The 13,503-nt window shown below is 39.9% G+C and overlaps 1 protein-coding gene across 1 annotated transcript in view; it reads right to left on the bottom strand.

Moving 5' to 3' along the window:
* Positions 1 to 12,005, bottom strand: part of xpr1a (xenotropic and polytropic retrovirus receptor 1a) — a 65,581-nt gene extending 53,576 nt beyond the window's left edge. The window contains exons 1-2 of the mRNA XM_069699060.1: positions 11,603 to 12,005; positions 5,812 to 5,863 (exon numbers count right to left, since the gene is read on the bottom strand). Of these exons, the coding sequence (XP_069555161.1) occupies positions 5,812 to 5,863; positions 11,603 to 11,671 (121 nt within the window). The 5' untranslated portion in view covers positions 11,672 to 12,005. The remainder of the gene's footprint in view (positions 1 to 5,811; positions 5,864 to 11,602) is intronic.
* Between the last annotated feature and the right edge of the window lie 1,498 nt (positions 12,006 to 13,503).

Raw genomic sequence — 13,503 nt, 5'->3', positions numbered from 1 at the left:
AAAATATTCATTAGAAAGTGGTTGGAGCTAAGAGGCGTGGTTCGCTGTTCTGTTTATTCGTTTGTAATCAGAGTTACAAAAAGCAGAGAGGGGATGATATTGTCCAAGGGAAGCGTGGGAACAAAAACCTAACGGGCTGCACTGCAGAGAACAGAATGATGTGATGGTACAGGTGTCTGGGATGAAACAATGAACATCTGGCTTTGAGGTTTCCTTCTTCTGACTTAATTAACGAGTGATTTATTAATTTGATTCATCCATGCATCCATCTGCCTCTATGGAGAGGTGTTGTTTGTGTTCTGTTTTATGTTATTCTTTCTTTTATCTTTATCACATATCCATGGAGTGAAGTTTAAAAGATGTTTTTATATTGCTCTCTGTTGAAATGACAGAAAAAAATGTCTCTCTCCCGACTCTGAACACAGCTTAGCAACTCTAGAAGACTTAAACACAATTGGCTCGGCACCGAGTCAGAACCACCAGAATGTTTTGAAACACTTTAGATCTCTCTATAAATGTGAAGTCTGCATGTTCAATTGCACCCATGCTACAGATGAGAACCTGCATACATGCAAACGTATGGACATTCAAAAACGGTTCACTGGTACCTAAATGTCACCATCAGCAGTTTCACACTCAGTAAAATGAAGATAACCTGCAGAACATTTTCATTTCATTCTGCTGTATAACGACACTGTCATTCTATCTGCTCTGTTTTGAATGAGACATCGCTCCGAAGATGACGAGTGACAAAATCCATTATGAGATCAAGGACCTTGCATTGACTAAAACGTGATTTGAACATCATACATACCAGATGAAAAGTTTTGGTCATCATTCATGGAGTATAGACGCCTTATTTCAACACCTTAAACTACATTACTGCTGAGGCTTGATAAAGTATAAAAGGTTACATAAAGTTTCTTTCACATTTCTTTTTGATAAAAATGGTAAAGCAGTTCATTTCCACACCAAGAAGCCTTGCAAGCATTGTACTTTCACACAGCTGCTTTTATACCATTATTTATTTCACTGCAAATCATCAAAAAATCCCTGAGGTGATGTGGCAACTGACAGCCAAGGCGCAGGAGAGCAGTGAAAAGAAGGAGGACATTTAGTGAAGAAGGACCTTGAATGTAAGATATGTTGTGTAACATGAGAAATGATCCATTCATTCTAGTTGGTTTTTCTTTGCTCTGATTCATTCATCTCTGACATTAACTGATTCAGATGAAAATCCTTCCCCTGCTTCCCTGAGCTGTAAGTCAATAAAGTGTCAACCCATTACCCTCCTTAGACATGTGTTCTTCGACTCGGGTGTATCCAGCAGTGCCATCACTACCATCTTCCCACAACTCCCCCTCTAACCCAGCCCTGCACAGATACCATCACAGTTACCATTAACAGAGCAGCAGAAGGACAGACACAATGAATGAATGAAATCCTTCCCCTGCTGCACGAACGAATCAAACAACAAATGAATGACTTGCAGGATTATAAAAATACTTTATAATATAAATGTAGTTATGTGAACATTACTGGAATGACACACAGACAATAAACCGATTCCTGTTAAAGCTGGGCGTTTATTATCTGGGGCCATTATTCACAGATCTCTGTAATAATCAGCGGGCTAATTGAATTGGATTGTGGCATACTTCATTCTAATGGCTGGAACGGGAGGAACTACAGATCCAACCAGCTGTTCTCTCTGTTGTCTTCCACTGGCTCGCCACAGTGCAGAGACAGCCGTGTTTTAATTACAATTATACAAGGACCAATGAGGGATGGAGGGAATTAGAACAAAGGACTTTAACGAGAGGTGACGGGTCATATGAAGCAGCAGAGACAACTTATTGCGCATGTGTTGGTGCATGTCAGTTTGCAGCAAGTTCTCTTAATTACTGTGAAGCCTTCATGTTGAAATGGAATAATAAATGTGACTAAAAATGGTGGTGAAAGATTTCTGTGGTATGGTCCCACAGAGGCGCTCTGCAAAGGAGATGCTGACAGTCAAAAGTCAAACAAGCACACCAACATATAACACAACATTAGGTCAGGTATCTTTCAAAAATGTTGGTTCCTAAATGATACATTTTTTAATAGCAATTTTATATATCCATGTTAAGAAAAGGAAAATTACATCACTTTTTTTTTTCATGTCATTTAGAAGAGATGGTAACCCAGGTTATTTTCTGTAGCTACAATTCAGGATGTCCCCTAAAGAATTTCCAAACTATAGGTAGAAACTACATTAACGGATGTTACCTAAACGCCTCACGTGCAGGATATCGGTTGATGCCAGCTAGCCGTTACTGCAGCACACACAATTCAGAACAATATGTGGCCAAAAGTCAGCTTGAAAAGAGTGAAATTAGTGTGTTATAAAGTAAGATTTACCTACGTTGAAACACCTGGGAATCTACCTGGGTGGGCTGCCCAAGTGGAGCCTCTGTATGTTAATATTAGATAGAATAAAAGCAAATCAGTCAGTGCCATAAAAGAATTGTAGTTTGGTACCCGGCCTTACACAGCATGAGACAATTATGCATTTATGGAACGATCAAACCATAAACATCACACATATTTTTACTGTTGTTGAGTATGTGTAGTGACAGTCTCACAATCTGACAACTACACATATGTAGAGGGCCTGACAGAGGCTTTGAAGTGCTGCCTGTTCAGTGTTCAGTCTGTCTGCTTCAGGTCTCTATCAGGTACTGCAGGGTGTCCAGAGCGGAGTGGGTGAGCAAATACTTATTACCCAGTAAACTGTCTCCCTCAGGCAAGGGATACATCTTCTGAATACCAAAATGTTGCTTTTTGTAAAGACTGAGACAGGAGAAAGAGAGAGAGAGAGAGAGAGAGAGAGAGAGAGAGAGAGAGAGAGAGAGAGAGAGAGAGAGAGAGAGAGAGAGAGAGAGAGAGAGAGAGAGAGAAAGAGAGAGAGAGAGAGAGAGAGAGAGAGAGAGAGAGAGAGGGAGAGAGAGAAAGAGAGAGGGCGAGAGGGAGGGAGTGAGAGGGAGAGAGACAAAGGGAGAGAGAGAGGGAAAGGGGGAGAGAGGGAGAGAGAGAGAGAGAGAGAGAGAGAGAGAGAGAGAGAGAGAGAGAGGGAGAGAGAGAGAGAGAGAGAGAGAGAGAGAGAGAGAGAGAGAGAGAGAGAGAGAGAGAGAGAGAGAGTGAGAGTGAGGGAGAGGAGCACACCCTTGAATCAAATTCTCATAATTAGTTTTCCACTCAGGAAACATATTAAATGGTAACATTTTCTGATACAGCACCATTTATAAAGTCTTTATAAGCTGTCAATAATGGCTTTACTAAATGTTAATAAATCATTAATTTAGTCTTTCCAAATCAGTTATAAACCAATAATAACAACCAACTTTTGGGCTGCCAGGTTCAACCACATCCTACCCAACAAAACAGTGAAAGTGGTATTGATTAAATAAAATGATGGTTTAATATTGCACTTAATATTATGTCAGCATATAATTTATAAATGCACAATGTTAACTGCTTCACAATTTCATTGGTAGACTTCTCTCTACCTTATAGTAAACAATAAGGCAATCGCTAAAAAAAAAAAAAAAAAAAAAAAAATGCAGCTATTTTCATCATTCATTAATCAAGCAAAAATGCAAAAAACCCTACTTCCAGTTCCTTAGTATTAGGATAGGCTGTTTTCTAACTGACTAATGTGAGAGCAAACATAATATATTTGGACTGTTAGTTGAACAAAACAAGCAACGTAAAGCCGTCCAAGTAATAGGAAAATAGGATTGTAAAAACTGTCTCTGAAAATATATGTTGTATTATTTGATTTTTTTTTTTAAAGATGAGAAACAACAAGGCAGCTGTGGCTAAGGATGTGAGCTGTTCATTGGGGGTTTGAACTCCTGCTTGACACCTGTGCCACCATCAGTGTAAAGGGCTTTGTCTAAAATGGGAAGAAAAAAATTATATGTGCAATCAATTTTTTTTCCCAATATCATTCTCCTCCAGTTTAAGATTAATCAGATTTGACGGCTTGGCTCTATTAGATGTGAATAGAAAGTGCTGCAGTAAGCTGGTGTTTTATAACACCTGCTAATCTTGTTTCTCTTATGAAAAGTCAACGAATCCCAGCCACAGGAGAATGTGCTTTTCAGCACTCAATAACACTATTTGTCACTGCTGCTGTTTTCATTACGGCCTCTCTCTTTCCCACAAAACACCAAAAGGCTCAAAATATTTCTTCTATCCAACACAACACATGCCACTGATACACTGCAATAAAAAAAGAAAGTGTGAAAAGAAGACAAATGAATATGATCGAGTGGGGAACTTTGAAATGTCACAATGATAGCAGCTGAATGACACAGTATGATTTCATACTGATTGATTGATCCCGTCTCTATTCATAAGAAATGCTCACATATCATGTGACAAGCTGGCAGAGAGTAAGCAGTGACCCACGACAACAACTCAGACCTGAGACAGGAAGTAATCTATCATCCGACACACCAACACTGCTTAAAGGAGAGACACAGCTATGTTATCAATGAACAAGATGTGTGTCCTACAAAAGTATACAGTAAATGGACAAGCAATAGTAAAGCTGCAAACAGGCACACAAGGCCAATGTTTACTTGTGTATACATTTACATCAAATGTCATAGAGTAGTTAACATAACAAATCCTAAGTGTCTCCCTTCACTGCAGCCAAAAGTTAACAAGTATCTGAAACTGATCTTTGTGCCTGAAGCTGACTCGCATGCAGGCTTAAACACACACACACACACACACACACACACACACACACACACACACACACACACACACACACACACACACACACACACACACACACACACACACACACACACACACACACACACACACACACACACACACACTGTCCTCCACACAGGCTCATTGACTGTGTTACGTCTTTGTCACTCATGGACAGAATCGCATCACACTCCCATCTGCATCAAGTCCATCAGCTTGAACTTAGCTCTGGGAGCAGCAGCTCTATGAGGGACATGTTGCACAACACTGAAAAATCTATCACTGTACAGACACATACATCCGTTGCAAGCATGGTAGAAGTCAGTTTTGTGGGATTTTTTTTATGTCACAGAGTCTTCAGACACACACAGTCACACCGACAGTGCTGCGTGTCACAACATCGTGAAGTACATCTCAGTCCTGCAACTAAAAAAAGTTGTTTACTTCTACAAACGGGTATCTAAAATAAAAACAAATGGTTTACATTCTTCCCCTCATCACACAGCAGTTGATGCCAAAGAGTAATTATAGCCAGTGGCCTTCCTTATCTTTGCAGACTTGTGTAGCAACAGTTACAGTTGCACTGTTGGCCATTGAACTCTAGCTCTGTTCTGCCATGTCGGCTGCAATGCTTTCAAATTTTAGGATGTTGTTTTGACACTCATAAAAGAGTTGAATGCATCCAGATAGTTTAAATGATGCCTGTTTTTCATTGACACAAAGTGAAATAAAAATATATTTTTCACATCACATCAAACATTTAACTCTTCTACTTCTCAGCACTTTTCTCCTTCCATGTGATATTACTCTAAGCAGGTTAGCTGAGATGGAGTTGGTAATTGACTTTGGTCTTGTTAAGTCAGACACTGGAGTAAGTGGCAGCATGTTAGCAGTGATTTCCACCTATTTTTAGCATATGAAGGGTTGTTATTCTGGGGATGCCCAAACAGGGGGCACCGGGTACACAAGTGTGTGTCTGTGAGTGTTTTTCTGTCTGCCCATGTGTCTGGGTTTGTTTATCCAAACAGGGAGTCTCCTTACCGTCTATGGATGGAGCTTGGTCCTGGGCCGCGTACAGCATTTCCTTGAACGCCTGATGAGGAAATGAGAGAAAAAAATTACTGTCTGGAAACACTAACCTAAGAAACATAAAAGACCAGTGTGTACAATGGGGATTCACTTTTGCCAGGATGTCAGCATTCACAGAGTCTATGGATTTCTCAAAGAGAGAGGATTATAAATATATGAAGTAAATCTAGCATGATTTAGATGGACTGATTAACAACTAATCGTCTAAACAATTACGACATGAGTCTGTTCCAAATGAGATCTGCAGGTGTATTTAAAGTACATGAAGTAGATTAAGTAGAAAAGTGCTTCAAGTGCTTGAGATATTACAGAAGTATTAGAAACATAACATCTACTTTTACAGCAGCCATTAACTAAGCACTGACTCTCCATGTGAGAAGATTACAGAAATGGCCACAGCTGTTCATTGTTCATTGGAACAGTCTTTGCTGCATATGCTTCACTCTAAATGATACTTGCTTCTTATCAGGTTGTAATATTTATTACATTTGTTGTTGTGTATTGCAAAGTCATGTGGAGTCAAACCATCTGCTTTTCTTTCCTGTTTCACTATTCAAAGCAACTTTCATTCACAGAAACAGAAGATTATACACTAAATGGAGTAACAAAATCTTTTGTCAAACAACTTCTAAAATAATTCACATGACAAATAGAGACTAAGACTTTTGTTGTAGTCAAAATCAATGGTTTACGACAGTTTGATCATTTATAAAAGTGTATATGTTGCCAATTTAAAGAGCGGATGCAGAGAAAGACAGAAGCAGACAGACAAACTGACAGATTCAAAGTGGAGATGGCTGCAGTGGTTAAACGAGGTTATTTCTCTGCAATAAGACTGATCTTTAAAGAAATGGAAACTGACAGATGATTGCATGCTGGCTCATCAGGACATATCAGTGGTAGCCAGAAAAAGACTGGAGCTGAGTCCTGTTTCTCAATGAAGACATTGTTCTAACTAAATGGCCCCAGTAAAATAGCCAAAAATGTCTAGTACACTTTATTAAGTTTTATTTCATAAAAACTGTTAATTAGAAGGTTCGGAGTGTAAACCGCTAAAATCTGAGGTGTGCCAAATTTTCCACACAAAATTCAATTCACACTTCAATATCCAAATATCCTGCACGGTCAAAGGAGGGAATTGTTGTGTTATCAAAATCTGACAAGCTGTATGTTTTCCCGTCTCTGTCCAGGTTCATATAGAACCTGCTGCTTTTGTAACATGGCAGTGAGAGAGCAGAGTGGGTGGAAACCACTCTGAAATACTGTGGCAGCCTGGATTGTTGATACTTTCTCCTCTGTGAATTACACGTACAATGATACTCCAACACTGGAGCCTCAGCCAAGAGGTAAACATTATGTAGCCTTGTCTCTTGTCTGATAAAGATGAACAGGAGAGGAGGAGACCAACTGTGCAAGTGCACCACTGGAGGTGGCTAAAGCCGGGCTAATACCCAATAGCCAACAGCCAACGCAACCAACTAATAGGTGGGAAATAGACATTCAGATTCAGACGGGGGGGGGGGGGGTTGGGGGTCATTAAGATGGAGGCATTGCCATGGTGATGGCTGGGATGAGAAAGGGGGCGGGGTGGCTCTTTGGGGACTTAAGATAAACCTGCAGGCTTGGCAGTAATCAGTGGTGAAACCTGTAGACAATAACTAAGCTAAACCTAATGGGGCCATCGGTTTCAATGACCATGCATTAACATGATGGTAATGGATGCTCAGTAAACCAACTATGCGTGACACACGCACCAAACATGTCTTAAACTGGAGCTTCCTCTGCAGAGGGTCCAGCTGATTGAAAGTTGTCTTTGGATCCATTAATAGCAGTGTTATGTTGAGTGGAAAGTAACCAACATATATGAGTGCTGGATGCTCATTCTTCTATGATGCTTGAGATTGTTATCGCTGTGCTTGAGCAGATGGACAGGTAGGCATCGCTAATCTGAAGAGATCTATGGCTCAAACAGAAAGCCAATGGATCACTTGAATGTGAAGCTCTATGTCTAAGTGGATCCCTGCGTGTAGAAAGAGGAGTAGAGCGTATGGGCGGAGAGGATGGGAGGAGGGGAGCAGAGGGCAGGACTGGTCGGGGACCAGATGTCCTCCCAGTGGGGGAGGAACGATGAGGTGAGGATGGAAGGAAGGAGGGAGGTATAGAAAGGGGGGTTCACAGCAGTCGCCATGCCGTGCCTGTTGTATACATAATGTTCATATTGTAGAACATGCTAAATCATATTTTCATTGCACGGGATGCAGATTCTGTTTGCAATATTGTACATTTTATGTACCATTTCCATTATGTCTGCAACAAATCATAGCTCACTGGGGCCCCTGAAGACATTCAAATTACATCACTAAGACTAATTAGAGAACGACAAGGCTTAACCTTTGAACAAACATCAGTTACCCAAATCACACACACCTGATTTTCTTCAACACATTACTCTGCTAGTTTGAATTGTAAATGTGAATCTCCACATGCCCCCTCCTCCTCCTTCTCTAAGCTTACACGACTGATTAGACTGCAGAGGCATAAGTGGCCTTGTTCTCTCGCCCACACACACTCATACACACACCTGAATCCCAACCTCTCGTCCTTTCCGTATACCTGGACTTTACATTACAGTTACGCAATATGCATCTAAATTCAACAGTTGCCATAGATAATACTAGTGTAATACATGTAAGTTTTCTTTTACATAAGACTCTCCGGCATGTAGAGAAATCAAATGAAGGAGCAGACAGTAAATTCCCACTGTGGCTGAGATTTATACAACTGCTTTAAATCTTCTTCATATCAGCCTACATCCCCTGCCTTTTGGTACAAGCCTCTGGAGTTGGCAGGACACGCTCACCTCCATACCAAACACTTGTTTAGCATAAAGGTCTATAACTACAATCCCATAGGATGAAGCACACACCTAATTACTCTTATCACTCAATCGCCTTGTCAATGCTACCACGTTCGAATGAAATGACTCCCTAACAAGAGCCTGCATTTGCTGGAACGGCCACTTTGCCGCATCCTTCTCATCTGCATAGAAACTGGCTGACCAATCTAAATAGAAGGCACACAGTTTTCTACACAATAGAGAGCTCTAAAAACGGAGGAGAGTGAAAACTGGACAAGAGGTTAATTAATCCAACAGCACACAAAGGCAATAATATCACTTCAACCTGCAGTCAGTTTGGATGTGGGCAGATGTAATATTGCATAAGTCACAGATACAGCTGCTGCGTGAGTGGCACTGGCTCCTGCATGGACTAAAAATGACCTGTGCTGCTCAAATAATCAGTGTGTCGTTTAATAGATACACAACTGAATTACAATACTGTGTTAGCTGCAGTGGCGAATGCAGCCCCTATGGTTTGTATTTACAAACCATAGGGGCTGTTTGTGATGGCCATAACTGTATAGTAACTGAATCTCTCTCCACCAATCTCTTCACTGAATAAGTCCATAGACTCAGACTGCTTGAGTTGCACCATAGCAACATGTCAATGCTTTGTATTTTTCAGAATGAAATTAAAGTCTGTATTTTATCAAAGTGATTAATTTTATTGCAGTCAACTGACTTTACTCCCTTGAATATAACTTCTTGTTTATCCTTGTCTATCGACTTGCTCCAGGGGTCATCCTATTCTTGAATGAGATGTCCATCATCCATAGGCCTGAGCCCTCTCCCTACCGCACCCACTCAGGTGGTGTTTACAGATGTGAGACAAAGACTAAAGGCTCTCTCTCGCTACAGCCTATATATAATTCAGATTTGAGAAAGAATACAAAGTGTATGGACAGGAGTAAAACTCTCTTGTTTTACATAATTCCGCAATAGTGAGTCACGTACGTGACAACAACATGTCTGGACAGGCTGCGTTTTTGGAATGGTCTAAAAAAGAAAATGCTGATGTCGGCTTTATTGCAATTACGTATCAATTATTGGATACGTTTGTGTTTTAATGGATTCATTAGTTAGTCAACCTTTCAGTTCTCGCAGACATTTACCACATACTTTTTGGAGCACATAAAATCAATCACATTATCTGTGTACACAAAAAACCATACATAACAGAATATAATTACTTGTTACTGGTATATCCTGGTAAAATGCTGTACAAAAATGTTCAAATTCAAGATTATTTTACTAAATAAAACTGTTTCTGAATAAAAACACAGATGACAGAGGAAATCTATCATCATCCATCTCAGGTCAGTGAGTGCCGCGTTGAAGACTGGAGGTGTAAAATGGCTGGTATGGACATGCATCTGTCCCTGCATGGGCTCATTGTGCTTCAGTCTGTACATACAAAGACACCAGATACGCTGCGTACGTACATTAATAATCATTTTAAACAAAGCTCCACTGTAAAGTTGACCTCTTCCTGGTGTTTGTTTAATATCTCACTCCCTTTCATTTTTTTTTATCACTGTAATTATGCTGCCTGAAGATGTTTTCATTACACAATGATGACAGCGTGTCATTCATGGCAGGATGGGGATCCAAATGTCTGCTGCAGCAACTACCCAACTTAATAACAATATTCAGGGCATGTTACCAAAATAAAACCAGTGCAGTGAGTCTGTTGAGTCTGGCACGAAGGCTACTGAGGGTGAACAGAACAGGGTCTTTGTCTATAATTCATAGAGCTAAATGGAACTGAGCAGTCTGCCCTGTCACTGCATGCCTGCACTAAGGCTCTCAATGTAGAGCCAGCAAGAAAAGGAGTGTGAAAATAAAATACTCCTTAAGCACTGTACACCAACAAAGAAAATCCATGCACACAAAGATCCCCCTAAATCCACAGACACCAGAAACCAGACAGAAAATCCTGTTAGATGAAGTCCTCCAATGTGATTCATAAAAGACAGCCATTCCTGTATTATTGTAAAAAATATGAATTACAACGTCTTCAAATTATAAAAATACAATGAACACATCTGTTTTAAAAACTCTGGTTAAAAAAAATTAAAAATTAAAAAAAATTAAAAATTAGAAATGCAAATTCAAAATTTTGCAACAAATCAGCATTTGGGATATTACCCTTGTTAAATGTATGCAAATATTAAAATTGAAAGCATGATGCAAATAATATTTGCTTTTGTTGGAGATATGACCTTGGACAATAAAAATTTCATTTTTTTCATGTAGTCTATACAAGCTCAGTTCTGTGATGGTCAAACTAAAAAAAAAAAAAAAAAATTTAAAAAAAATCCAGGCATTGAGCTCAAATTTACTGCCAATAAAACTAAAGACACCAATATTTGCTTTGTATGGAAAATGTAAAAAATAAAGTGAGGCTTTAAAATTAATTATTTATAGAGCTTACCAAAATATTTATATTAAAATGAAATACTAAATTATTTTGTTAATTTTTCCCAGCGTAAAAGAAATTCAGTTGTTTGGTAAACTGCTCAATCTGTTCATTTTTGCATGATGTAAACTAAGCAAAGAGGAATAATAAACGCTGAATTCTCCCTATGGTTCTTAACAACTGCAGTCAATTTCCCCTCCATAAACAATAGGGCATTCCTTATCTTTTTTCCCGTTGTTTATTGCTCTCTGGAGTGAGCTGGACTGAAATTGGAAAATGTATATATTTGAATGACCTTTTAAAAATATGTCATAGTTAATAATGACTTTTATCTTGTATTTTCCTCAAACGAATGAATGCACCTGTTTTCCAATATCCATATCCTCAAGGCGTTTATTTTAAATACAAGATGACTTTCACTTTACCTCATACTGGAGATACTGTTTCCTCCACTCCGGAGTGATATGCGACGAAAGATGCTCCGCGAATTTCATTTTGCCGGAACAAGTCTCCGTTAAATCCGTGAGCGGCTGTCCCCTTCCCCGTCAACGCGACTTTTGTTGTGTCAGGCAACTTGCTGGCTCAACATGCGGCGCGTCAGCCCGGCGCACTCCGCTCCTTCTCACTCCACTTCTGGCTCGTCCCGGTCAGTGCACTCTGAGCGGATCCCGTCCCACATACTATTTCACGGGGAGGACGGCAGTGGCAGCGGGCTCGCTTGAACAGGTGGTCAGACGGCAGTACAACGAAGCCGATGAGAGTGGCTCAGTGACTTTGCTCGGTCCCTCCCTGGGCAGGTCTGGGGACATTGCAGTCCGCCATCGCAATGAACCACAGTGACGTGGTTGCGTCAGCAGGGCGCGCAGTGGCACCGGGCGGTGCTGGGACCTCCTAAACTGTTGGCAGAGCAGTCCGGGATCCCGTCACCTTTATTACTTAATCTTCGTTTCCCTTTGCACAGTGTCTGTAAACAAACACAAGTTACGCCCACAGTACACCTACATTGTCTGATACTTTGCTGTTAACATCCAGTGTTTATCCTACCAAACTCCATTCAAAAATACTATGAAGACACATTTTTAATCATGACTGACTGCGTATCTTTTTTCTTTGTTATGCTTCTAATAAACAGTCCAGTTATGTATAAAGAAGACCATCTGCTTATGGCCTACATGTTACCTAAAAGTGGAACAGCAAATTACAGATAGGCTACGTGGATGTTTAACAGAAGTTTTTGTTTGTAGTTTGTGACCTGAAAAGCAAAGTTCGACAAGAACACAATAATACACTATCAATTTATTATTTTTGTAGTTTTTACCTTTTTAAAAGATACTCATACTTATTATATTGGCCATATGCTCCTAAAGTTGGATGGTCTTTTTTGTATTGGGCTATGTTCTGTTTGTGTCAGGAAAAAAAGGTTTCTTAACTTAACAGTTTTATTGGTCAGATTTAGACTCTTGCTCAATTATTTCTTAAGACAGTAGGCTATGTTTGCTTTTTGTTTGGGGAAATCTTGATTTGGGATAATTTGGTCAGTGCCCGTCGCAGTCACCAAACTAAATCATCATTATGCCAATAGCAGCATCTGCTGGACAAACTTCGCAACTGCACGTTGGCACAGTGCGAAAGCCGACATGCGCTTCATTACAGTTGCCAACAGAAACCTTCACACCTTTTAGTTTCAGGTCAATTGTAATGCGCCTGTTTCAATCGTATACAATTACAATTCCCACCTGCAAACTGAACCTGATACAGGACACTCATACTGGACAGAAAAGTAATTACACAAGTGGTTTGCTGTATAACTGAGACAATTAAAGCCCAACTTATATTTACCTGGGTTAGGTGAAGTGTCACCTGGCAGACATATATTAATGTTAGTCAACAAACAAGCAAAAAGCAGCACACAGTTCACGTTACGCACAGAAATCCCCGACCTGGCAGGTGTTCTAGAGTACAAACATTTTACATTTTACATGTGCAGATGTCTTCATAAGAATTTCTTATCAATTGAAAGTATCACGAGGCCTACTGCAAGTTACTTTAGCTAATAGCCAGCTATTCTGATCAGTTCACCTGTCATGCATACCATAAACTACAAAAACACTTCAAAAAAAACTTTCTGTACATTTTAATATTGTTACTTTAAAATAGTTATTGTGAAACATATAGAGAACGTCACTTATTATTATTATACTTTCGTGGTTTTGTTTCTGATGTGTTTTTCTCTCACCAACAAGCAATTGAAGCGCACAGGTGTGACATCGGAACCTTTCTTCTTATCCGTGGGTTTAACCGGCCCCTTTAGTTGACAGTACCAGAG

Source organism: Brachyistius frenatus, unplaced genomic scaffold (assembly GCF_029030835.1).
Source record: "Brachyistius frenatus isolate BFR_SWC_R1_liver_20210118 unplaced genomic scaffold, ASM2903083v1 Contig_29, whole genome shotgun sequence".
Taxonomy (NCBI): Eukaryota; Metazoa; Chordata; class Actinopteri; family Embiotocidae; genus Brachyistius; species Brachyistius frenatus.
The sequence above is the reverse complement of the archived record's forward strand: the minus strand, read 5'-3'. Positions and strand labels throughout refer to the sequence as shown.